Below are 25,862 nucleotides of genomic sequence, written 5' to 3'. Positions count from 1 at the left end.
GCAAAAACTCTGATACTTTCAAATTAGCCGAACAATGCAGTAGCACGTCGCATTAAAACTTAACTCCAAGTCAGTATAATCTCAAGAAAAAGAGTTAACGGCTCGTTCCTAGACCATCTAAGACATTCATCATAATACAGGTTTCTCGCCCACGTAAATAACGAATTTAGGAACTGTACATTTTCCCACAAAAAATAGTCCTTCCCCGTGTATATTATCTTTGCCATATTTAAACATTAAAACCGGCCCAGTAGTTCTTAATTATTTACTTGAACTAACCGGACTTACCCTGTATCCGAACTTACCTTGATTAACTTAGCTATAGATTACCTTCACGAAGTACTAATGTTCAACAGGTCCTGACCAAGGACTCCGTGACTGTCTCCGTGGACGCCGTGGTCTACTACCGCGTCCACAACGCCACCATATCGATCGCGAACGTGGAGAACGCTCATCACTCCACCCGTCTCCTGGCCCAGACCACCCTAAGGAATACTATGGGCACCCGACCCCTGCACGAGATCCTGAGCGAGCGCGAGACTATCTCCGGCAATATGCAGATCTCTCTAGACGAGGCTACCGAAGCTTGGGGCATCAAGGTGGAACGCGTTGAGATGTGAGTACTCGTAGCTATGTGCGCAGAAAGTCAGAATGCAATCGCTGGTTTCGATAGCGAAGTTAGATGACTGTGAAAATGTGTGGGATTTAACATAAATTCGCTTTGGGGCGATTTCACCATTCACATTTTTCTTTCAAATGGATTTCACAATCTTCTTCTTAATCGCGATTAAGAAATCGAAGCTTAGGTTAATTTTACATACGCGCGATAATTTTACATGTTTTCATAATTTTGGCGCCTTATCACGTTATTTTATCAACAAAATAGCAAGAAACGATACATAATCTAACCAAATCCATCTGCCAAAACTGTCATGTTGACATTTCTTTCGCCTATGTTTTTTGTTCCGCTATGACACTACACTGACAGGACTTAAACGGGTTTTAGGAAGTTAAACCTCGAACACCGGGCGTTTAAAATATAAAACTTGGTTTTGCCTAAAAGGCGTTTAGTTTATGTTGGTAAAATGCAATTCGGTGTTTAAACGCGTTTATACGTTTAAAACCCGTTTAGTGCACTAAGCGCATTCAGTTTCTTTGGTGAAATCATTAGCGTCATGGCGCTTGCGATGCGTTAATGTCAAATCCCATACATTTTTGACATCTAACTTCGCTGTCGAAACTAGCGATTGCATTTTGACTAAATACTCTGGTCTGAATTAGATATTATCACGTTTTATATGTTAAATATGACACACTATGTTGATAAAACAGATATAATCTATATATTAATACGTGAGAGAAAAACTTTGCAACCCTTTTTACGAAAAATGGGGAAACGTAGGTGAATGAAATTTTGCACAGTTATAGTTTATATGGTGAAGGAGTGCATCGAGCTAATATTATTTTAAAATTATGCTTTTATCATATATATTTTTAACAAATAAAACGTTACACTCACTACGACACTACTACTAGGAAAAATGACAGATTTTTGAGTGACAGATTATACTCTTTTATTTATGGTTGGAGTCTGTTGACAACAAGTTGACAAATTGAAAATGGATTATTGTTTTTTTTTTATTTAATTTTAGATACTATTAGACAATGCTTAAACGGCCAGTCTGAGGTCAGCTGAGTCCCAGGGACAAGAATTGAAAAAAACCAATGAGTTTCTAAAATACTAGAGTAGCAATGTCTTACAAAAGATTCTCAGAAATGCGTAACCACTTTTTTGTTCAAAAGACAATGTCAAGTCATATATTCGTTATGTCAATAAGTATGTGAGATATGCCTGCAGGCATCTTCGAAGTGGCAACGCGTTGCTACCGTAAACTTCCAATCTAGTTACGTTAGTAACATAGAATATCATTGAAAAAAACTATGATGAAGTCAATATTTTTTACAAAATATAGGTAGTAGTCCTAATGTCGTTGCAAGTAAGGTCGAATTTTGACCATTGGGCGATCTCTAGTATTATGAGTTAGACCAGAGTTTAGTTTAACCTAGATCCCTGTGCCTAAGTGTATTATTTTTTTACTTAAATTTAAATTTACAATGTTCCTGGCTCATTGATGTGTATTAAATATATGATATTATATATCATATTATATTTAAAATCTTAAATAATATATAAAAATAATATCTAAAATAACAACAGCAGTAACACAAGTCCTTTAGGTACTTAGCACGGTGCCAGACTGACGTGGTGTGAAGCGTCCATAGACATTATTATTATTATAAAACAGACATAAGTTTCATCAATGTACAGTAAACGACAGATCTATTTACTTTTCGGCCTCATTTCTTGGCAATAAGGTGGTAGTGGTAGACCCTTTAGCCAAGATATTTTCTTCATCGCTTCGTTATAGAATCGCCGATCAAAATGTATGAAGTTGACAATAAGCGTTCGTTAATATGACGTTAACGTTCGACTCGTGTAATGTCAATTTGATGCATTTTGATCGGAGATTCTATAAAGAAGCGAGAAAGAAAATATCTTGGTTACAGGCTCTGATCTTCCTTCGATCGGACATTGAATAAATAGATTCATAAGCAGATGAAACTACGTGACATGGTCGTATGTCACGCCAATCCAACACATCACCACGGTCACGAACATTGACATGACCAAATTACGTCCACCCTCTGGCTTCGATACGTCTTTTCCTCTGATGATTCATGTTATATTGTGGTTATATTATTCAGTTTCCTCGAAAACATTACAGTATCGAAGGCGATAAGAAACAACGGATAATGTGATACATAAACGAATAATAATCAATTCGTTTCTTTACATAGTGCTTAACATAACACAAATACAAATCAAGTTTAATTTGAAAATACTATTCAAGGACTTTCATTTGATTTAAGAGCCAATTATAATGCACAGGCACGAACCGAATCAAGAAATGATTCCGCTCTTATATAAAAACTAGCTGTTCCGTCAAATGTTGTTTTGTCATATTATAAAGCATTTCGCCCATATTATTTTATTAAAGTGATTAAATAAGTATGTCACCATGGTAACTTCCATCGCTATTCCGTCGCACAAACCATGGTCGCCGTCATTCTCGAGTTATAATAATTTAAATTTTACTATTATTTATTCAACAAACGCACTTATCAATATAAAAAGTAGATGTTGTCTGATTCTCAATATATGCTAGCTCAAATTCACGAAAATCGGTCGAGCCGTTTCAGAGGAGTTCACCGTGACACGAGAATTTTATATAATATGTAGATAAGTTATATGATTTTATAGTCGGAATACATAGATCTTTACAGAGTGTAACAAAACTTAGTGATAATACTTTAAAGTGTGTATGTGTCCCTTATAGAGTTCACTGTGAAAGTAGCAGCGCTGAAAGAGCAAATTTTTTTTGTGATTTGTATGGCTGTATGGCAAGTGCCAGCGCGTCATGAATTTTTCCATACGGAGATGAAAAAAAATTTACTCTTTCAGCACTGCCACTTTCACAACAGACTCTATATAGAGTCTGTTTTTCTGAACCATACACCCCTAAAGTACCAAGTGGGGACCCATACACTACTTTCTCCGTCATGTGAATCATTTTACAGCGTCATGACATGAATCACAAAAATGTTGCTCCTTCAGCGCTGCTATTTTCACAGTGAACTGAAGGAGTAGGTATAGACTGGGGACTCATACACACTAAAGAATTATCTCTTTGTTTTGTTATATACTTTGTATGAATATAAATAGGTCTTCGTAATATGAAATAGTTTTCTATATTGGAATAGGTCCACAATAGAACCTAGCTCAGTTAATAATTTCCAGGGTTTCATGTTCCTGTATTTGTTTTGTTAGTGGTCACGAACGTAGTGTTTGTTTTGTATAAAAAAAATATATCGTCAACCATTAATAGCAATTCTATAAATAAAGTTTCGATTTTTGTAATAAGTAAGTAAATATTATGTTTTTGTACAATGTAATAACTATTTTCCCCACAATGTTCATTAAAATAATGGTTAGGTGGAAGACCTATTGAAGCATAAAAATAAATATCATAATAATATATTCTTCGAAACTTTCCACAGGCAGGGAAAGTTGACCACTTTTTCTTTATCAGAGAATTACTAAACATTTTCTTTTTAATTACATACATAATTTATATATCATTCGGATACTTCCACTTACTAATGGGCATTTATTACATCACTGTAGTCTGCAAATATATTACGCGCCTTAATATATTATACGGCGCGTTCGAAACTTCGAACGTGCGCGTTTACTACTGCATGGTTTGTGAAAAAACGCGCACGACTGAATGCGCCCTTGACAGTGAGTATATCGTTGTTTATTATCAAAAAACGCCTCCGTGGTCTATTGGTACAGAGCGCGGCTCTTGACTCGGAAATCGTGGGTTCGATTCCCGCGTTGGAAACATGTTATTTCCAAGTTTGGTTAGGACAATGCAGGCTGATCACCTGATTGTCTGACAAGTAAGATGATCCATGCGTCGGATGGGCATGTAAAAAGTCGGTCCTGCGCCTGATCTCTCGCCGGTCGTGTCGGTCTGCCGTCCCACTGGGTTATGAGAGTAAAGGAATAGAGAGTGCCCAAGTGTGTACTGCGCACACACTTGGGGACTATAAAATTACTCCTGCGTAGCTGGCCTGGTTTCAATGAAACCGTCACCGAAACCGGTGTGGGAGCTATTATATATCGTTTATAATATTGCGATTTGCGACAGAAAAACAATTTTCTATAAGTTATTCTCTGTGAATATATTCCTACTAGTGAGGTGGTTAACAATTTGTCTCGTGTATTATGTATTCTTATGGGAACCTGGTAAATCGATTTTCAATATGGCTGGTCGCTTATCGCCTAACAAAACCATCGGCTTTTCACAGCTCACTGGAATCGCTAGCAAAAACTTCTTCACATTTAATAATAAATACACATTATTTTGTTCCTGTATCGCCCGAAGGTTGGCCGGTAGATACAGAAAGTACAAAGGTGGACTTAATGCCTAATGGCAATTAAGTCCACTTTTGTACTTTTTATGTGCATAAAGTTTTTAAAATAAATAAATCATCGTATGCATTTAATTCGTACATAATATTGTGAACGAAATGGAGTGATAAAATAATAATTCGAAATAGCAATTCTGAGCGATCGTCACTTATCTGCTAAAGCCTAGCCAAAGCCCGGAAAGCTCATGTCATTGTCTTGGGACAATTTCGTATCATTATAATCTGAACGACTAAGGGTCAATTCAGACCGCAACGTGACGAGGCGAGGCGCGACGCGACGCGACCTAAATTTGTATGGATTTGACAGATGTCGTCAGCGTGAGACGTCTTGCAAATCTGTCAAATCCATACTAATTTAAAATTAATGTCAAATGCATCTACGCGTCGCGTTGCGGTCTGAATTGACCCTTAGGGCGTTTGTGTACTACACGGAATTTTACCGTCCGGCGTTCATAACTTTCACGTTTGCCATATAAATAAGGTAGGAAATCGAGATGCCGCGCCGCGCCGGATGGTAAAATTCCGTGTAGTGCACAAACGCCCTTAGGTCAATATTTCGTCGGAACTCGGGACTAATATTAAACTAATATTATAAATGCGAATGTGAAGTGTGTCTGTCTTCCTGTTACCTCTTCATGCCCAAACCGCATCTAAGTCCCAAGAAAGAACATATAGGTTTCTTTTAATCTCAGAAAAATGTACGGTTCCCGCGCGACACACGAATTTGGGCACAACGGAATTGCGGGCGTACTATAGTTATGAAAAGTTAGGGAAATTTTTGAAATATTATATTTTATTCATGTTTAGTTTACCTACTACTTTTTAAAAGTATACAACTTACATAAACAATGACCGACAAACAGTCGAAGCCCAGTCATTAGTCAATCAATATTCTTGTGACAGCTTTAAAAGGAAAATTCTTGTCCATGGCCATATTCCAAGTGAAAATGTTCTGTAATTTTTAAATATTTTATTTTAATGAAAAGTCAATAACTGTATACCTAAAAATAGTTTGCTTTACATATTAAATTACAACCTGCAATACCTTTAACACGTTTCGAAAAAGTCAATGTGCAGCTTGTGTAAAATGTTGCTCATAATATCAGCTTATAAAAGTCAATGTGCAGCGTGTGTAAAATGTTGCTTATAATATCAGCTTATAATTTAAGTCAATGTGCAGCTTGTGTAAAATGTTGCTCATAATATCAGCTTATAAAAGTCAATGTGCAGCGTGTGTAAAATGTTGCTTATAATATCAGCTTATAATTTAAGTCAATGTGCAGCTTGTGTAAAATGTTGCTCATAATATCAGCTTATAAAAGTCAATGTGCAGCGTGTGTAAAATGTTGCTTATAATATCAGCTTATAATTTAAGTCAATGTGCAGCTTATGTAAAATGTTGCTTATAATATCAGCTTATAAAAGTCAATGTGCAGCGTGTGTAAAATGTTGCTTATAATATCAGCTTATAATTTAAGTCAATGTGCAGCTTGTGTAAAATGTTGCTCATAATATCAGCTTATAAAAGTCAATGTGCAGCGTGTGTAAAATGTTGCTTATAATATCAGCTTATAATTTAAGTCAATGTGCAGCTTGTGTAAAATGTTGCTTATAATATCAGCTTATAAAAGTCAATGTGCAGCTTGTGTAAAATGTTGCTTATAATATCAGCTTATAAAAGTCAATTTGCAGCTTGTGTAAAATGTTGCTTATAATATCAGCTTATAAAAGTCAATGTGCAGCTTGTGTAAAATGTTGCTTATAATATCAGCTTATAAAAGTCAATGTGCAGCTTGTGTAAAATGTTGCTTATAATATCAGCAAAAGTCAATGTGCAGCTTGTGTAAAATGTTGCTTATAATATCAGCTTATAAAAGTCAATGTGCAGCTTGTGTAAAATGTTGCTTATAATATCAGCTTATAAAAGTCAATGTGCAGCTTGTGTAAAATGTTGCTTATAATATCAACTTATAAAAATCAATGTGCAGCTTGTGTAAAATGTTGCTTAAAAACCTTTTTGTCCCGTATCGTTTCATCTACAATATCACAAATTCTTTACAAACAGAAAGGTTAAATTTTTCATTTTAATTTTACATTCAGTTTTAAGAGAAAAAGTATAAAAATGGTTGATGCTAAATTGTTATCTAAGGGCTTATTACATTTAGCATTAATAATGCATAATTGTCCTATGTCATTTATCACATTATAATGTGTTATTTTAACAAAATGTTATAAAATTACCTCGTCACGCCCACACCGCTGAACCGATTTTTCTGAAATTTGGTATGGAGATACTTTCAGTCCCGGGAAAGGACATAGGATCATTTTTATTCCGAAAATAATTACGTTTCCCAATTCATTCAATAAAATGATTTCTGCTTACCGCTACATGGATTTCGATGATATTTGGTATGCAGATACGTTATGTCTCGGGAAAGGATATAGAATACTTTACATCCGGGAAAAAGCCACGATACCCATGTGATAAACAAAAATCGGCCAAGTTAGAGTCGGACTCGCGCACGAAGGGTTCCGTACCGATGCAGATCAAAAATAGGCTAAAAATTGTATTTTTTGTATTGAGCCCCCCTTAAATTGTCATTTTATTTTAATATTATTATTAATTAAATATTAAAGTACACATATAACAAAAGAATGTGTGAAAAATTCAAGTGCCTACCACTTGACATTATTGACATAGAGCGAAAAAGGCCGAAAAAATCACGTTTGTTGTATGGGGGCCCCCTTAAATATTAATTTTATTTTGTTTTTAGTATTTGTTGTTATAACGGCAACAGATATACACAATATGTAAAAATTTCAGAAGTCTAGCTACAGCTAGGCTGTATCTCAAGAACCGCTACAGCGGTTCTTGAGATACAGCCTGGACAGAGAGACGGACGAACAGACAGACGGACAGACAGATGGATAGACAGACGGACAGACAACGAAGTCTTAGTAATAGGGTCCCGTTTTTACCCTTTGGATACGAAATCCTAAAAATGATTTGCGCCTAAACCGCTGAATCGATTTTGATTAAACTTGGTGCGCACATATTTTGACTCTCATTAGGACATAAAATAATTTTTACCTTGAGACATTGTACGGTCAATGCGTAATAAAGTTTTTTATTTTGCGCTCAAACAGCTGAACCGATTTTGATTAAATTTGGTATGCAGATAATTTTGAGTCTCAGGAAAGCTCACGGGAATGATTTATGCTTTTAACTGATTTCAATGATATTTGGTATGCGGCTACATTGTTTCTCGGGAAAGAACACTGGATACTTTTTATCCTGGAAAAGCCACTAAACCGATTTAGATTATCTTTCGAACGGGCATGAAAGTGTTATTACCTGGTAACTTAAATATATTCTTATGTACTATTAGAGAAGTTGATTCAGAGGCAGGTGGTGGAGGTCTACGTCTTATGGCTACGTATTGGCAAACCGACGTCATATACAGGGTGTAACAAAAACAAGTGATAATACTTTAGGATGTGTACGTGTTCCTTGTAGAGAGTTCACTGTGAAAGTAGCAGCCCTGAAAGACCAACTTTTTTTTTCACTTTTGTATGGGGAAACTCGTGACGCTCGGGCCCCTGCCCATACAAAAGTGAAAAAATTTTTTCGTCTTTCAGCGCTGCTACTTTCACAGTGAAGTCTCTACAAGGAACACGTACACACCCTAAAGTATTATCACTTATTTTTGTTACACCCTGTATATGATGTCAATTCAGACCACAACGCGACGCGTAGATAGATGCATTTGTATGGATTTGACAGATTTCTTCTCACGCAATTGAAATCTTTCAGTACAAGAAATGCATCTACGCGGCGCGTTGCGTTCTAAATCAACTCTTAAGTTGACATTATATCCGACCAAATGACGTAGGTCCGTCAACTGCCTATGGATCAATTTCTCGATGGTACGTCTACATCCACGCACGTTACTAGGACTATAAAAAGACGGGCATTGGCCCACCATATAATCCCCCACTGAAAGTCCTGTTAGCCAGGATGAAGAATATTATATTATTTTACTGTAGTTACTAGTTATGAATGCAGTCTGTATTCATAATTCAACAAAAATATGATGTGGGTTAATAAATATGTTGATAACATTATCAATTACCTACTATATAATACATTTGGTAGCTGATAAGCATTTGTATATTTACTTATAGAAAAAATTGTTGAGTTCTGCGATGCAAATGCTTAACAGCTATCAAATAATATTATCTTTATAATTAAATATATTGATAATTTTATCAAGAACCTATATATTTGGTAGCTGCGGCAACTGCGAGCAGTGCGCTCCAGTAATTTATCGGTTCCGTAGCAATTGCCCGTAAACCCTTCACGCACAATTTATGTGTTGTCACAATTCACAAAATGGCAACGTGCCTTGTTATATACTTAGGGCTTATTTCGAAGAAACTGATTTTCTAAGTCAAGGTTTCTTAAAGTAGGGTTCGCCAACCCCTAGGGGTTCGCCATTCGACGGCAGGGGGTTCGCGGTTACCTGGAAATTGTAACAGGGGTTCGTGGATCCGAAAGTTTGAGAAACTAAATAAAATATGTAACACATTTTTACATACTTTTACCAAAGAGATTTGAAAATAAATGTGCAATTTACTTACGCCGGTTCTTCTCGCCGGGTTAGTTCCGAACCGTGGTTCAAAAGTGTTACTTTTTAAGAGATTTGGAAAAAAACATCTTCATTTTTTATTTTCACTTATCATTATGTTTTATTTTATGTCGAATGCTACTACACGTTCGATAAAATAATGATTGACCATAAGGGTTAATCCGCCTATTTGATTATTGTGGATGGGGAACTGAGACTCAATATTCGGAGCAGTCTTAGGTGAGCAGGAAGCAGCTCAGACCTCGTCTCCAGCTTGTATTCCGTAGTCCAGGAATGTAAGCTTGAGCTTGAGGTCCAGTCTTTGTCCTCTCATAAGTTTTAATTTACAAAAGAAACATAGGGCATGAATAGGTCTAGGGCATGAATAGGTCTTAATTCTTCTCTTTTAGTTTGCGAGGCTAAACGATAACAATAATAGACATAACTATACCAATTAGGGACACTTTGAGTCCTAGTAAAGACAAAAATATCATTTTATGCACAAACGAAGTTTCAAAATCAGGAATCTCTGATAATTGTTTAAATATCTCTTTGTACGGTCGGGGGCGACAAGTTGCATCCGTATTCGAGCATAAAGCGCGTAGCGTACAACAGCTGCGTAGCCATGAAATAATAATAATTAAAAGTTTCTCAATAGAATTAGATCCTGGGGGAGGCCTTTGCCCAGCAGTGGGACACTATAGGCTAATAAAATAAAAAAAAGAATTAAATATTTTTTTCACATAACAAAATAAACACTTAATGCGTGAAAATATGACATGCGATTTAGAAATTTGTTGTGTCTAAACAAACTCGTGTTTGGTTTTCGCAGAATTTCTAGTTTTATAGTATTATTACTTTTAACAAACTTATACAATGTAGAACTTATTTACAATGTCAGGTAAACCGTAAAATAGATAGGAAAATAATTAATACGCTACACGCACGACAATATTACGACAGTTGTTGTCAGTAAAATTTTGTATTGATTGACCCCTTTGACCCAGATATTATAGTTCTTTGACCGCTGCATATACAGTGTGTAACAAAAATAAGTGATGATACTTTAGAGTGTACGTACGTGTTCCTTGTACAGAGTTCACTGTGAAAGTTGCAGCTCTGAAAGACAACATTTTTTTTCACTTTTGTATGGGCAAGGGCTCGAGCGTCGCGAGTTTCCCCATTCCCCAGCAAAAAAAATTGCTCTTTCAGCGCTGCTACTTTCACAGTGAACTCTCTACAAGGAACACGTACACACCCTAAAGTATTCTCACTTGTTATTGTCACACCCTGTATACAACTCAAAGGTGACTGACATGGTGATCTATCAACGCACTGCCCAAACCACTGGACGGATCGGGCTGTTTGGCATACAAGAAGATATTATGACGTAGGCATCCGCTAAGAAAGGATTTTGATTAATTCTACCCCCAAGGGGATGAAAGTTTGTATGAAACTTTGTCAATATGAAACCGATGGGGCTGAGACTTTGCACATGCACAAAGCTACCATGACGTGGGCATCCCCTAAGAAAGGATTTTGATAAATTCCTCCGCTAAGGGGATAAAATAGGGACGAAAGTATAAATCTTCTTAGATTTTCGACTGATTGAACTGAATTAAAGATTAGAGGTACTATGCTAAAGACGTTCTCTTAAATAGGATTTTGATAAATTCAACCCCCATGGCGATAAAATAAGGGGTAATGGAGAATTCTCGGCACGAGTGGGCTGTCTCGACCGGATTAATGCCACGGCCTCACAGCTGACCGCCGTAATGGCACATTTTCATTGGTCGTGGCATGCGCTTCAGAAATCTCCTGCACCCCCGCATGCGGGCCCCTATCGACCAGTGAAAATGCGCCATTACGGCGGTTAGCTGTGAGGCCGTGGCATTAATCCGGTCGAGACAGCCCACTCGTGCCGAGCATGGCACGTGGAAAATTTGCTGTATTTTTAAATATTCATCTCGCAGTCTTATTATTCCAATCATATTAACATTAAATTAGGTATAATAAAATCGAAATCCGCTTAAAGAGGATTAGTAGCCCTGACAACGCTCGCTAGGGGCTTATTGAAATAAACATGTTATAATAATTCTGAGAAAAATAAAGTACTTTGAAATATTTATATTCGTATCAAAGTGAACAGTGAATAAAAAAATATTATAAATGTTTTATGGGTTATTGTACACACTCGTAGTGATTAAAGATGGGAGAGCGAAGCTTATAGGGCCTGATAGGCTCTAGGATAAGCTATCCACAACTTGTCTGACAGATGGAGTATAATCTGTCAGATAAGTTGTGGATAGCCGAATACGGCACTTATCAGTAAGTGGTGATAAACTAATTTTGGCGCAACGGAGTTGTGTAGTACAACTCCGTTGCGCCAAAATTAGTTTATCGCACGGAATCCGTACATTTTCCCGGGAATAAAAAGTGTCCTATGTGTTTTCCCGGGACTACAGGTTTCTATGTATTTGAGATACTTCGAGTATCTCAAATACAGTACCTGTAGTGTCATGACGACATTTCTGCTGCCGCTTCATGTAGCCGGCTTCCAACTTGTCGCTAGCTGTGGAGGGTATTTCATAGAAATACATAGAAACCAGTAGTGTCGCGACGACCCATCGTCTGCTGCCGCTTCATGTAGCTGGCTTCCAACTTGTCGCTAGCTGCGGAGGGTATTTCATAGAAATACATAGAAACCAGTAGTGTCGCGACGACACGCCGTCTGCAGTTGTCGCGTGTCGCTCGGTTCCAACTTGTACCTTAATACAATAATAATTATTGTTATTACTTTAATTTTCTTAATAGTTGATTAATCATCATCTGCCTATGATACGAGTACCATTCACAACACTAAAATACATCAGGTAAAATGGGCAGAGCTGTAAATTTCAGCTTAATTTGCTGCATAGAACGGCTACAATAGAGCAAGGTTAATAATTCATAGCCAAAGTGTGCTTGCATTTAATTAACTCTTGAGTGAACAAAACGGGGAAATTGCTACTTTTTCATCATATTTAATCAGTCTTAACTGGGATAAAGTTAACCCTGGGTTGAATTCGTTACAACGAAAAACCCTAGATATATTTTGTTCGCCACTATAATCATGTTAACTATAATAATTTTCCCACAATTCGCCCGTGCAAAATAAAATCCTGGGATAGCTGTACTTTTCAAAAAGTTTTACGTAGGAAACTTCTTCGTGGTTCATGTCTCAGAATCGGAACCTAACAGTATTTTTTAATTTTTTAATTTTTATTAATACTTAATAAAAATTAAAAAATTAAAAAATACTGTTATGGAACTTATGTGATTTTTATGATGTACTAGCAGAGAAGTTGATTTATATTCAGATGGTGGATGGATGTAATTTGGTCTTTCGACAACTGAATTAACATAAGTAGCCTGCTAGACGCAGGCGGCAGAACCGTTTTTTTGCCTACGAATAAATTTCTCTGATATTTATGAATACTTATGTTTTTTTATGAAATGAGGGGGCAAAACGAGCAAACGGGTCGCCTGATGGAAAGCAACTTCCGTCGCCCATGGACACTCGCAGCATCAGAAGAGCTGCAGGTGCGTCGCCGGACTTTTAAGAGGGAATGGGGTAATAGGGGAGGGTAAAGAAGTGAAGGGAAGGAAATAGGGGAGGGTAGGGAAGGGAATAGGGTAGGGGATTGGGCCTCCGGTAAACTCACTCACTCGGCGAAACACAGCGCAAGCGCTGTTTCACTCCAGTTTTCTATGAGCCCGTGGTATTAAAATGTGAAAATATGATATCCAGCAAGGACGTCCGTCTCCCGGTGCAACTCCAACGCGCCATGGCTGCTGAGGCTGAAGCTGCTCGTGAGGCCAGGGCCAAGGTGATCGCTGCTGAGGGAGAGCAGAAGGCTTCTAGGGCCCTGCGCGAAGCTTCCGAAGTGATCGGTGACAGCCCCGCCGCTTTGCAGCTACGTTACTTGCAAGTAAGTAACTCCTTTAGTACAATGAGGGTGTTTGAAATTATATTTGCCACTAGATGCCGCTATGTAGCCTTAGGGTCTATCGCAGGGGTCACCAATTAGTTTCGCTCGGGGTCCGATTTAAGAAATAAAATGACCTTCGCGGTCCACACATTTAAAAAAAAAACAAATGTAATTACGGAAATTACAAAGGTATTTGTACTTTGTATCAATGAGAAAAGTGACAATTTTTGTTGCTACATGTTCATCAGTATATCGAGACATCGTCGAGACCGAAATTATTTTTTAACGAAGTTCATCTTCGAACATGCTCGGTCCGCACACAATGGGTCGGTCCGGGTGCGAACCGCGGTCCGCCATTTGGTGTCTATCGTGTCAAATAGGCATATTATCGTGACACATGACAGCTATATCGTGACATATGACAGCAGTTTGACACGATAGGCCCTAAGGCTACATAGCGGCTCCTGGTTGCAAATAGAATTTCAAACCAAAGACTTCTATTTAATTGTTTCAAACAGCTTCATTAGGGTGCATTTCCCTTGAACCTCCCAAGCAACGAATGGGTTTTTGTGGATCGCATTTCTATCCGATCCACAATCCGCTTCATTTTCCTGACTGCAGTTCTATTGGATTTAAAACACATACTTACCTCGCAACGCAGCTCTAATGAAAACGCAGCCTTACAGAGAAGAAGCGGTATTGCTTAAGAGTTCACACCGCCCTTTTTTCCATACAAACGCTGTCCCCTGTTTCCTCCCTGGATAATGCTAGTAGAGTTGTAATTTTTTTCCTGAATATCTATGGACACAATGTCCCTATGTTTTCTTTTTTTTCATAATTTAATTATTAAACAAGATATGAACGTTCAAAAACAAAAAAATGGCCAGATTTTCCAGAGTGTTCAAACATCCAGAAAACAGATTTGGCTAGATTTTACAAAAAAAAAATAAACCATAGGAACACAGCTCAAGCTTTTCTTTAATCTTTAATGAAAAAAGTACTTAAATGGGTTAAGTTTTGGAGAAGGAATCAGGGGACAGCGAATCGTTGATTTTCTGCAGTTGTCTCTATCGCGTTCTGCGGTATAGGCTTGAGGTAAGGGGACAGCTATAGATATTACACGTACTTTTTTTCATTTCTCTAGCCCTTGGTGTATCCTCTTAATGTCAGAATTCAATTCACATGTTGCGTTCTAAAGCAATCAAATTTTAATTCTTACACCAATAAATATTACTTAAAGCAGTGAACAATACGAAGCCTAACGAGGAAATATTTCTTCAAGTCTAACCTATATTTATTATTTTTCAGACCCTCAACACCATCTCGGCTGAGAAGAATTCCACCATCGTTTTCCCTCTGCCCATCGATCTGCTTACTTACTTCATGAAAGCTAAAGAAGAATCTTAAGCTAATAGATGTCTACGAATATTATCTTAAATGTCTAAATATTCTTGTATCGTTCGTTGTTGTATAATCGTTGTAAAAATACGCTCTCCAGCGTATTTTTTTAGGAAGGAAATAGGATAGTTATGTAACAAGCTGACTGGATGGCCTATTAAGCTCACCGTAATATTTTAAACTACATACATCTACACAAGTTATATATCATACGTATAGCGCACACACACGAAAAATTTCATCACTAATTATTGTAATAGTACAAAAACCTTTTTATCTCACATTGGCGCTTAGTGCTTACACAACTGAACTCAGCGGGGCTAAAATGCTCACATTTAGCAATTCCTCTCAATCAATTCAGCAAATGAATTGTCAAAACTGTCAATGTCAAATCAGTACAAAAATACAGAAATTAATTGTAAGTAGAGTTGCATTTTGCGATTTTAGAAAAATGAATCATATTATGATTCATATCATGATTCTTCAAAGCGACCATTTCAGCCCCGCAGTAAATCTAAGCTAAAATGCTTTCAACATCATGCTTGTATTAATTATTTACAGCCGCACTATAAAACGTAATTATTCAATAATCGCTTTTATATACTACTGTTACCTATTGTTTTAATTAAATTTTAAAAATTTTACTAAAACAATAGTTATTTCTCATCTGGTGAATTCGAAAATAATTCCAGGTCACCAAATATCAGTAAAGAATATAATATAACCTGTTTTCACTGGCATTAAGGTATTAAATTTTGCACAACACATTTACACGAGTACAACTCACCTATTTTATCAGATGTTTAGGTCAGAATTATTTTCAAAATTTTGTCACACTCATGGATGGCCCAGCGAAAGAAACAAAGACGGATTTGAATGTTTCTTCAAAGATGGATATTATTTAACAATAGTAGTCGTTATGTATGTATCGACGGGTGCAAAGTAAAAAGAGTCATCTACAAAACAGCAACTTTTCAGGAGAGCGCATAATAGGAAAAAATGCTCCCATTTTGTCAATTTCCGATCAAATTTATTGAAATTTTCATCATTGTTTCATTATTTATTAATGAATCCACATGTATATTTAATTTCTTCTAATTATGTTTAATTTACGAGATATTGTAGTTGTCTGCATCTACATTGCGCTTGAAAATATGACAACTGAGTTAACTACCACTTGGTCGTTTCTACGTGGGAATTAAAAATTATATTTATTAAAGTATTTTTACCGATTACTAGTACGATTATCAGTAACTACGTAAAGTGTAACACTTTATATTATTAAAATTATTATTAAAAGTAAGTTATATTATTAAAATAATATGTAGTTAAACGTTTTACATCTTAAACACCCCAAGTTCAGAACATAATTGCGTAGATATCTTTTTCTACGTTGTCGATTCGGTGCAAGGTACACGATTTAGAAGGAAGTTAAAATATGAAATACTAGCTTTTGCTCGCGGCTTCGCTCGCGTGGAATTTGAAAATCGCGTAAATTGCAAATATTCCCGTAAGCTCCCTTAGAAACATGATGTTTTTCCAAGACCAAAAGTAGCCTATGTTACTTTTCATCCTTTCAATTAAGTTTATGCCAAAAAACAATACGATTTGTTTCTTCGTTAGAGCGTGAAGGAAGGACAAACAAACAAATAAATAAATAAACATACTTTCCCATTTATAATATTAGTAAAAATCGTATTTTCTCACAACAAAAATGAAATTCTGTGTCAATACTTTAATTATTTTAAACTAATTTAAAAATTATTCAGTATCATTATCAGTACAGGAACTATGTTGTAAATTATTATAATTTAGGCAGAGGCTTATTAAGTCTTTGTACTTGGCACTTGTAAGCATGATGGGTTCATTATAACATCATAAGCATCGCCGGACGTTTTACACCATCGGAGGGGTGCATACGATTCTTCAGAACACAAAATGAAATTTTATTTCAACGATTTCTCAATTGCTTCTCGTGATCACAGAGATCCCAAAACCGGTCAAAGATAAGTTAATAGAAAAACTTCGCGAGAACTTGCAAATGCCGGGATATGATGTTACGCAGGTTGCAATTTACCATTTCTGGACTGATGTAATTGTTTACCTAAATTTTGTCGTAATTTACGTCTCGTATCAATACACGTGTCTTTATTTCTCAATCGCCTTTTCTTTAGATCAATATTTAACTGACGTCTTTTTCTACCGTTTAACGAGGAAGGCGTAGAACATTCACTTGATGCCTCCACTGCCGAAGAAGCATCAATGGTGTTGTCTATAGAAGATTTAAAGTTTGAGAGGGACAATATACTCGATGGCCTGTTTGAGTTAATAAACTCAAGCAGGTCATAGATTATATGAGATCAAAGTATCTGTTTAATAAAAAAGAATATATAATATTTTGATCTAATACTGATAATGGACGCGGCGGACTTGAAGTGATGAACTGTATTCTGAGGGTGTTGGCGTATTTGTTAATTTGCTGAGATCGACAAATTTTCAAAATCATTTTATATTTCAGACTGAGAGTGAACTGGTGTGACTGGCCTAGAGAATTCAGATCATGGGGACTTATCTTACAAAGTTAACTTATATTCATTTGTCTTCATCGGTGACACATCAAGGTTTTCTATAAGATGTTCAATAATTTCATCGGGCAACACAGTATTTTGCTCGATAAATCTATCACTTATGTTCTGGAAACTTTCAACTTCTTTAAAAAGTCGTTTTGGACTTTCTGAACATGAAAAAACAGTAAAAAATAACAGTAACAAATTAGAAGTCAATTAATATAGCTAACAATAAGAATTAACATAAATAGGTACTCATAAACATAATAAACAATACTAATTTGCAAAAGTAAATTGAGACATCTAAATCACAATCGCAACGTAGAAAAAGCTATATGGCAGATAGCCGCTTATGCCGCATAACATGACCCCCGCGCGTCCCGCGTATAGACGACCAGCGGTAGTTATCCGCATCTACATCGTGCAATTTCACAAAACAAGAGTAGATGTCTTCTTTTACGTGACAAAAGTACCAAAAATAAGGTGATATTTGAATTTTTGTTTTTGGTATGTTGTAGAACATGATATTTTAAGCTAGTTTCTACAAAAAAACGAAAAACTCAAAATTGCAGATGACTTTTTTTACTTTGCACCCGTCGGTATGTTAGTAGTAGTCGCTATAAAGACTTACGGTTTCAGTTTTTTAATTAAAACTGGGTTTAGTTAGTAGTTTAAGAATCAGTGTATCGGTGTTGGTAGATTATAATATAGATACTAATCATATATTATACTCGTAGTACAATAAGTATCTACCTACTGGAAAATTTAAAATGTTTCAAGAAGATAAATTATATATTTTATTAATATACCTATATAGTTTTTAAACAGAGTAAATATAAAATAAGATCCAAAAAATATATTATACTTAAAGACTAGAAAAATATGTGCATTTGGCCAAATATAAAAATTATTGTATTCTAAAGAATAGAACGTATTCGGAATGTATTTTTATATATTTTATTCAATAGAAGAACAAATATTTACATATTAAGACGGTACAACGATTGTACCTCTTATTTAGGAAAAATATTTAACCAAATATACGTATGTAGATAATGTCGGTCTTTAGGATCTATATCTATATTTCACCAATCACCTTGCCTTGCCTTCACCAATGCCAGTTAAAGTTATTTCATTATTGTGAATATCACGTTATCTCTCTTGTTTCTCGTTATAACAAATGAGATGACAAAGAGTAGGCACTAGGCATTTTATTTCGACAAGCGAATAAATAGGCGTTCTTGTAATCGGAGCGGAGGAAAAGTAAGCGTCGAAGCACCTTTTAATTAATATCTATGTAGATCATATTAAGTGTGACCGAATAACGGAATCACATAATTATATTATAATTATTACAATGAGGAATCTCTATATTGGCCCATAATAGCCAAAATATAGTATGTTCACTGTTAAGCAATTGTGCACTAGCCCACATTTTTTTTGTTGGGTTATGAATGCAGTCTTGTTTGTAATGATCTAAAGAACTGCATAATTGCATTCATAACTCGATATGTATTTTTTTTTGTGGGATGGTACACAAATGCTTAATGGCGTCCACATAGGCTATAACAAGCTATCACAAACGTGAGGCTTAGCTCTATAAGCTACGTCGCATATTTGATCGAAGCTCGCGTCGACACCTGCAGCAATCATAGTGGGTCAACTTAGAGATTTAAATATTTAGAGGACATGCCTGAGGCCGGTGTTCATTGCAAATGACGTAAAAAAATACAAAAAAAAGCAAAAAAACAACGTTAGCGCTTCATTCGAGTGTCGAGCCATGAACATTGGCTTTACGAAATCATGTTGACATAATTTAGGTACTTATATTGAATGTTAAACGTATATTAATATACTAATAATAATCATCAGTGTTATAATGTATCCTAGGCTAAAATAATAATAACTGAATGTTTTAGCATAGTTTTTCTCATAATATTTTAACTAAATTGTAGAAGACACAGCTGATCCAACACTTATTTACTTGATCTCTACTTCCGTTGGGGAAATGCGTTTACGCCACCGGTGTTTTGGGACTACCCGAGGCCACAGGGGTATGTGGGACTGCCTACGAGCAAAAAAACCTACCAAAACCCCAACGGCGCTCCTGCTTTTCCACTTAAGAGGGCGCTAAAGCAAAACAACAAACATTGTCCTTCTCTTTTCACACTCAGAGACTTTTATTTATTTAAAACACTTCATGCAAATATTTAAATAGGCGGGCTTCGTTAAACTTGTGGCATTCTCTACCAGCTCTTTTAAATCTTTTATACTTAATAATATTATGCCAGGCTTCAAGAACAACGCGGATGCGCGTTAGTTTTTGTTATAGAATTATTTATTACTTACTCGGTATGTAATAATACATCATCTATTTTGCTTTGGTCGCATCTTCAGGCAGAGCCATCATTGGGATACATTGAACACCGCGACATTTATCTGATCGCTGTTTGAAAGTTATCTTTTACAGGGTGTAACAAAACTAAGTGATAATACTTTAAGTTGCGTATGGCTCCCCTACAGAGAGTTCGCTGTGAAAGCAGCAGCGCTGAAAGAGTAACTATTTTTTTCACCTATAAATCAAAATATCAAATATTGCTCTTTCGGCGCTGCTACTTTCAGAGTGAACTCTATACAAGGGGCATATACTCACCCTTAAGTATTATCACTTAGTTTTGTTACACGTGGTATAATGTATAACGCGTTTGGCGTTTATTAAGATTTTGTATGGGATATGCGCCATCTAGCGGTGCTCACGGGTTTGATTGAGCCCAGCCCAGTGAGTAAGCCCGTACAAATTCTTATTAAAATTGTCAAATTCAACGTTTTTATTACTTATATTATAAAATTGTGAATACAGTTACAGGCTAAAATTATAGCTCTATTATTTTGAGGTATTAATGTTATAGTAGATAAGATATTAATGTTGTCGTAAATAAGTCTAGGTATGATTATGATAAATTTGCTCTCCTCCTCAAAATATACGTGTCTATGTTATAAGTTATAATAATTGTTTGTGGTAGCAAAATTATATTAAATGGTATATGTACTTTTGAATAACTAGGTGACTATAAATGTAAAATATTTTTCGTGCGTAGTTTTAGAATTTGAAAAGAAGGGGTAGAGTGAGATCAAAAAAATCGGCCAAGTGCGAGTCGGACTCGCACACGAAGGGTTCCGTACCAATAAAGACCAAAAATAGGCTAAAAATTCTAAACTCTATAACTATGTAAGTCAATCATAGGAGAATGCTTATTTCACATGATGGCATGAAGGGTGGCAGAGGATAACGAAAAATAGCAGCCCACCGAAAAAGAAAAAAAAAGAAGAAGAATTGTATGCTCTTTTTCATGGTAATTAGCTGGTACACACTACACAGGGTCCGTCCCTGCGACCCAATATTTATTCAATGTTTGTCTTTGATGTGTACCTATCTATTATCTAGTCATCCCGAAACTATATCGTATCTTCTTAGATTGAATGTTTTGTAAATTCTAATAAAATATAGTTATTGATGTCGTAATTTTTTTTTTAAATCTCAAAAATCGATAAACTCACATTAAGAGGATTCCACACCGCCATTTTTTCCATACAAACGCTGTCCCCTGTTTCCTCCCTGGATAATGCTAGTAGAGTTATAATTTTTTTCCTGAATATCTACGGCCACTAATACAATGTCCCTATGTTTTCTTTTTTTTCATAATTTAATTATTAAATAAGATATGAAGGTTCAAAAACCCAAAAAAATGGCCAGATTTTCCACTGTGTTCAAACGTCCAGAAAACAGATTTGGATAGATTATACAAAAAAAGCAAAACATAGGAACACAGCTCAAGCCTTTTTTTAATCTTTAATGAAAAAAGTACTTAAATCGGTTAAGTTTTGGAGAAGGAATCAGGGGACAACGAATCGTTGATTTTCTGGATTTTCTGCGGTTGTCTCTATCGCGTTCTGCGGTATAGGCTTGAGGTAAGGGAGACAGCTATAGATATTACACGTACTTTTTTTTCATTTCTCTAGCCGCTGTGGTATCCTCTTAATACAAATACAAATATCTTTATTGCGGACTACTGTGGTCCATTGGTTAGTATTAAGTTCATAAATAAAAAAAAATTAAGGTTAATTAAAAAGAACAAAACATAAAGTAAATAATTAAAACTAAACTAAATCATGCACCCCAATTAGAACTATGAGCGGATGTATCCTGGAGGTCTGCTCATTAACGCCTATGTAGTAAAGTAGTACTAAGTCTTGTACTTAGGCCGGTATAAATAGTCAGTACTCAAGATGCATCTCGGTCTCAAAACACGGTTCAGGCTCTGTGATTGGTTGGCTGTCAAAATTTGGACCAATCATAGAGCCGAACCGCGTCTTGAGACCGAGATGCATCTTGAGTACTGACTATTTAGACCGGCCTTAGAGAGAGCGCCTTATCTATATTTTGTGTGGCGTCGAATTTGTTGCTAAATTCTAATGTAATGTACCACTAAGGGCGACATTTCAATTATACAGGCTGTAAGAAAACAAAGCGATAAATATTAGGATGTATAATGTCCCTTATATTAAGTTCACCGTGAAAGTAGCAGCGCTGAGACAGTATTTTTTTTGGAATTTGTATGAGCAAGCGCCTAACCCTCAGGAATTTTCCCATACAACAGTCAAAAAGATTACTCTTTTTAGCGCTGCTACTTTCACAGTGAACTCTGTACAGGGGACTAATAAACACCCTAAAGTAATTAAAACTTAGTTTTGTCACAGCTTGTATACTAATAATAATATTAAACATAATTATTATCATTATAGACCAGGGATCACCGAATGGCGAACCGCGGTCCGCAACCGGACTGCCGGCCGACCCATTGTGTGCGGAGTGCGGACCGAGCATTTTCGAAGATGAAATTCGTTAAAAATAAATTTCGGTATCGACATCTCCAGCATCAGAGAGAATAAGCTATGAAAATTGACACTTTTCTCATCTATACATCTATATGCATATAAATAAAATTGGAGTGTCTGTTTGTAATATTGAAAGAACCGTTTTTTTACTAGATGTGCATATGAATGTTTTAAATAGGGTACAGACACCAAAACAACATTTTTTACTAATTTTTCTAATTTTTTTTAGTCTGTATGTCTGTCTGTTTGTTCCGGCTAATCTCTGAAATGGCTGGAGCGATTTTAACGGGACTTTTTTAGGCACATAACTGCAAATGTAGTAACTTAGGCTACTTTTTAACCGACTTCCGAAAAGGAGGAGGATATTAAATGTATATTTTTTATTGTCTTTGTTATCACATTTTACTAACGAGGACGAAGTCGCGGGCAAGAGCTAGTTGGTATTACCTTTGTTCCATAAATATTTTTTTATACATGGTGACAATAAAATAAGTAATAGTGATTTCTCTCAGTAGTATTTCCGTTTCTGACTGAAGACAATAATTATAGATATAATAGATAATAAAATAATGTGATGTGGTTATGAGGACCATAAAGTAAATGGTTTTCGCAAATCGTCATGTACTTACTACAAACATAACGACCATGGCCCATGGAAGGCCACGCTCTTTTGAAGGCCAACTATTAAAAATTCATAGTAATTATTGTCAGGGTAAGACATATTATTTCTGCTACACTCTAAGCCCGGGCGTGCACTAGGTCGGCTATCGAGATTGATACCTTAGTATGAAACCGCCATAGACGACGCGCACCTGGCCGAAACGCGACCTGCGGCCACACCATACTTTCGATGGCCGCCGCGGCCTGGCCGCTAGTGCGACCCGGGCTTAGATCCATCAAACCTAAGGCCACTAACCGGCGTGGCGGCGAGTCGATCGTGTCGAAGTTACCGTGAATTGTCATATTATAAGGATATAATATGTATGGTACCTACTAATAAAAGAAGTTAAAATATTGCTAATATTCCTAGGAAGGCCGACGGTTCCTTATAAGGCCCAACCAAAGATTTGATAGTTGGCCTTGTCATGAACTTTACAAGGAACATCTTAAAATCATAAACGTAATAAACAGTTATTTTTTAGTTATAAATGCATACCGTAATAATAAAAAAAGTTTTTATATAACATCTTTACTTTTTATGATTATTTGAACTTATACACTCATATTGAATATTTTGGCTTTGGACGGAACGGGTCCAAAGGAGACCATTTTAGATTTAAAAAAAAATGATTGCATTCTTAAACGCGTTGGCAATTAGTTATAAGGTGTCAATGTGACACTCATTACTACTTTTTTTTAAGAATTTCCATTAATATATTCTTAGTTATAAGATGATGTTTAAGCAATATTCGTTAAAGTTTTTTTTGGATGATATAAATTGAATATTGAGCATTTCACGTGTTGCTTAATTGAAAGAAATTAATAATATTATTTTTGTAAATGCAGGTAAATAAATACTTGTAACTCTATTTTCGAGTTAAACTACTCTTGAGTCTTGGCCTTGTTTGGACCTGATTCAAAGATTCAAAGACTTTATTAAGACTATATTAAGACTTTTTTTACCTGTGTTCCTTGCAAGGCGATTTGGAAGAGCTTAACAAAACTTAAAACTTGGCTATTCAAGCTAGGTCAGGCCTGTCCCACTCGCGCGTTTAGGTATCGAACTGTAAGTACCCCTTTAAAGGGGCAGATCACAAGGGACTCACAAGCGAGCGTTGACGCGCGCGCAAGATTTTTTCGTCGCATATATCTACGTACTGATTTAACCGCTGTGACAGAATCGTTATTAATCAGATAAATATGAACAGTTGAAAAAGTCAAAGAAATATTTCAATAAAGTAATTTAAGACTTTCAAATACAAAAAAAGATAAAAAATACACAAACATAGCAAATAAACCAATTTGTTACAAACAAACCCCATACTACACATAAATAAACACAAGTTACTAACTTTAAGTTGTAAAAAATTCCTGACCAACTCCTACACTATAATCGAATATAAAACTATTATAATATATATATATATATATATATATATATATATATATATATATATATATATATATATATATATATATATATATATATATATATATATATATATATATATATATATATATATATATATATATATACGTTGGGTTACTAACATTTTATTAATACTATAAAAAAGTTTACTATTAGTAGCTATAGTAATTAAAAGAAGATTATTTTATTTTCTAAAAGGTGACAATCTTAATTTCGTCAGAAAGGGTACCTTTTACGCGATAGAAAGAGAGCGGACATGTAATTTTTCCTTTTTTATTTATTGTGTAATTTTTTTTCTTTTTTTTTTTTGCTCGATATCAATAATGACAATAGGTAGGCACTTCAAATGTTCAGAAAATACTCAGTTGTATTTATGATTTAATAATAATATTTAAATCAAATCTATACTAGTATTATAAAGCTGAAGAGTTTGTTATATGGTTTGTTTGTTTGTTTGTTTGTTTGAACGCGCTAAACGGCACAAATAAGAAGTAGACCACGTGAAGGATCATAGGCTATTTTTTGTGGACTAATTCGTCTGTGAAATATCTAATTTACACGGGCGAAGCTGCGGGGAACGTTATATTTCGCGTGGTCACGACATTACGCGTAAATGGCTGGACCCATTTTGCTGAAATTTGGTATAAAGGTACTTTGAGTCCCGAAAAAGAACATAGGATACATTTTGTCCCGGAAAAATGTACGGTTACTGCACAATATACTTTTATGATTTGCGCGTAAACTATTCAATCTAAGTACATATTTTGATGGAATTTGGTATGGAGATACTTTGAGTCTCGGGAAAGGACAAGAAATACTAATTTTGTCCCGGTAAAATGTGCGGTTCCCACACAATATAAGACTTTTCTGATTTGCGCGTAAACGACTCAATCGATGTACGGGAACAATTATAAACTAAAGTCCACGCGGACGAAGTCGCGGGCAACAGCTAGTACTTACATAAATAAGTAAGGGGCCGCATGCTCAACAGACTCTGTTTACTTTCGCTTTGTTAACGAAAGCGAATAGTGAGGACATAGCTAATATCATTGTCCGCCATCATGGAGTCCGCCTTGGAGGCAACAATCAACCTACCTCTCCCCCCCTCCGGTAATCTTGTGCCATTATGCTAATATGTGAATCTGTTTCAAGTACATAAAATAAACAATTACACACAGGATAGATATTACAGTTTCATTTATGTATAGTCGGTGTTATGAATTACGCATTCGATTATAGTGTAATACTTATACAG

General features: G+C 35.7%; 1 protein-coding gene across 1 annotated transcript in view; it reads left to right on the top strand.

Moving 5' to 3' along the window:
- LOC121738458 overlaps positions 1-15,394 on the top strand; it is a 69,324-nt gene extending 53,930 nt beyond the window's left edge. The window contains exons 12-14 of the mRNA XM_042130516.1: positions 357-616; positions 13,477-13,657; positions 14,966-15,394. Of these exons, the coding sequence (XP_041986450.1) occupies positions 357-616; positions 13,477-13,657; positions 14,966-15,064 (540 nt within the window). The 3' untranslated portion in view covers positions 15,065-15,394. The remainder of the gene's footprint in view (positions 1-356; positions 617-13,476; positions 13,658-14,965) is intronic.
- The last annotated feature ends 10,468 nt before the right edge of the window (positions 15,395-25,862 follow it).

Source organism: Aricia agestis, chromosome Z, assembly GCF_905147365.1.
Source record: "Aricia agestis chromosome Z, ilAriAges1.1, whole genome shotgun sequence".
In the NCBI taxonomy this organism is placed as follows: Eukaryota; Metazoa; Arthropoda; class Insecta; order Lepidoptera; family Lycaenidae; genus Aricia; species Aricia agestis.
This window is presented reverse-complemented; position numbering and strand designations above follow the sequence as displayed.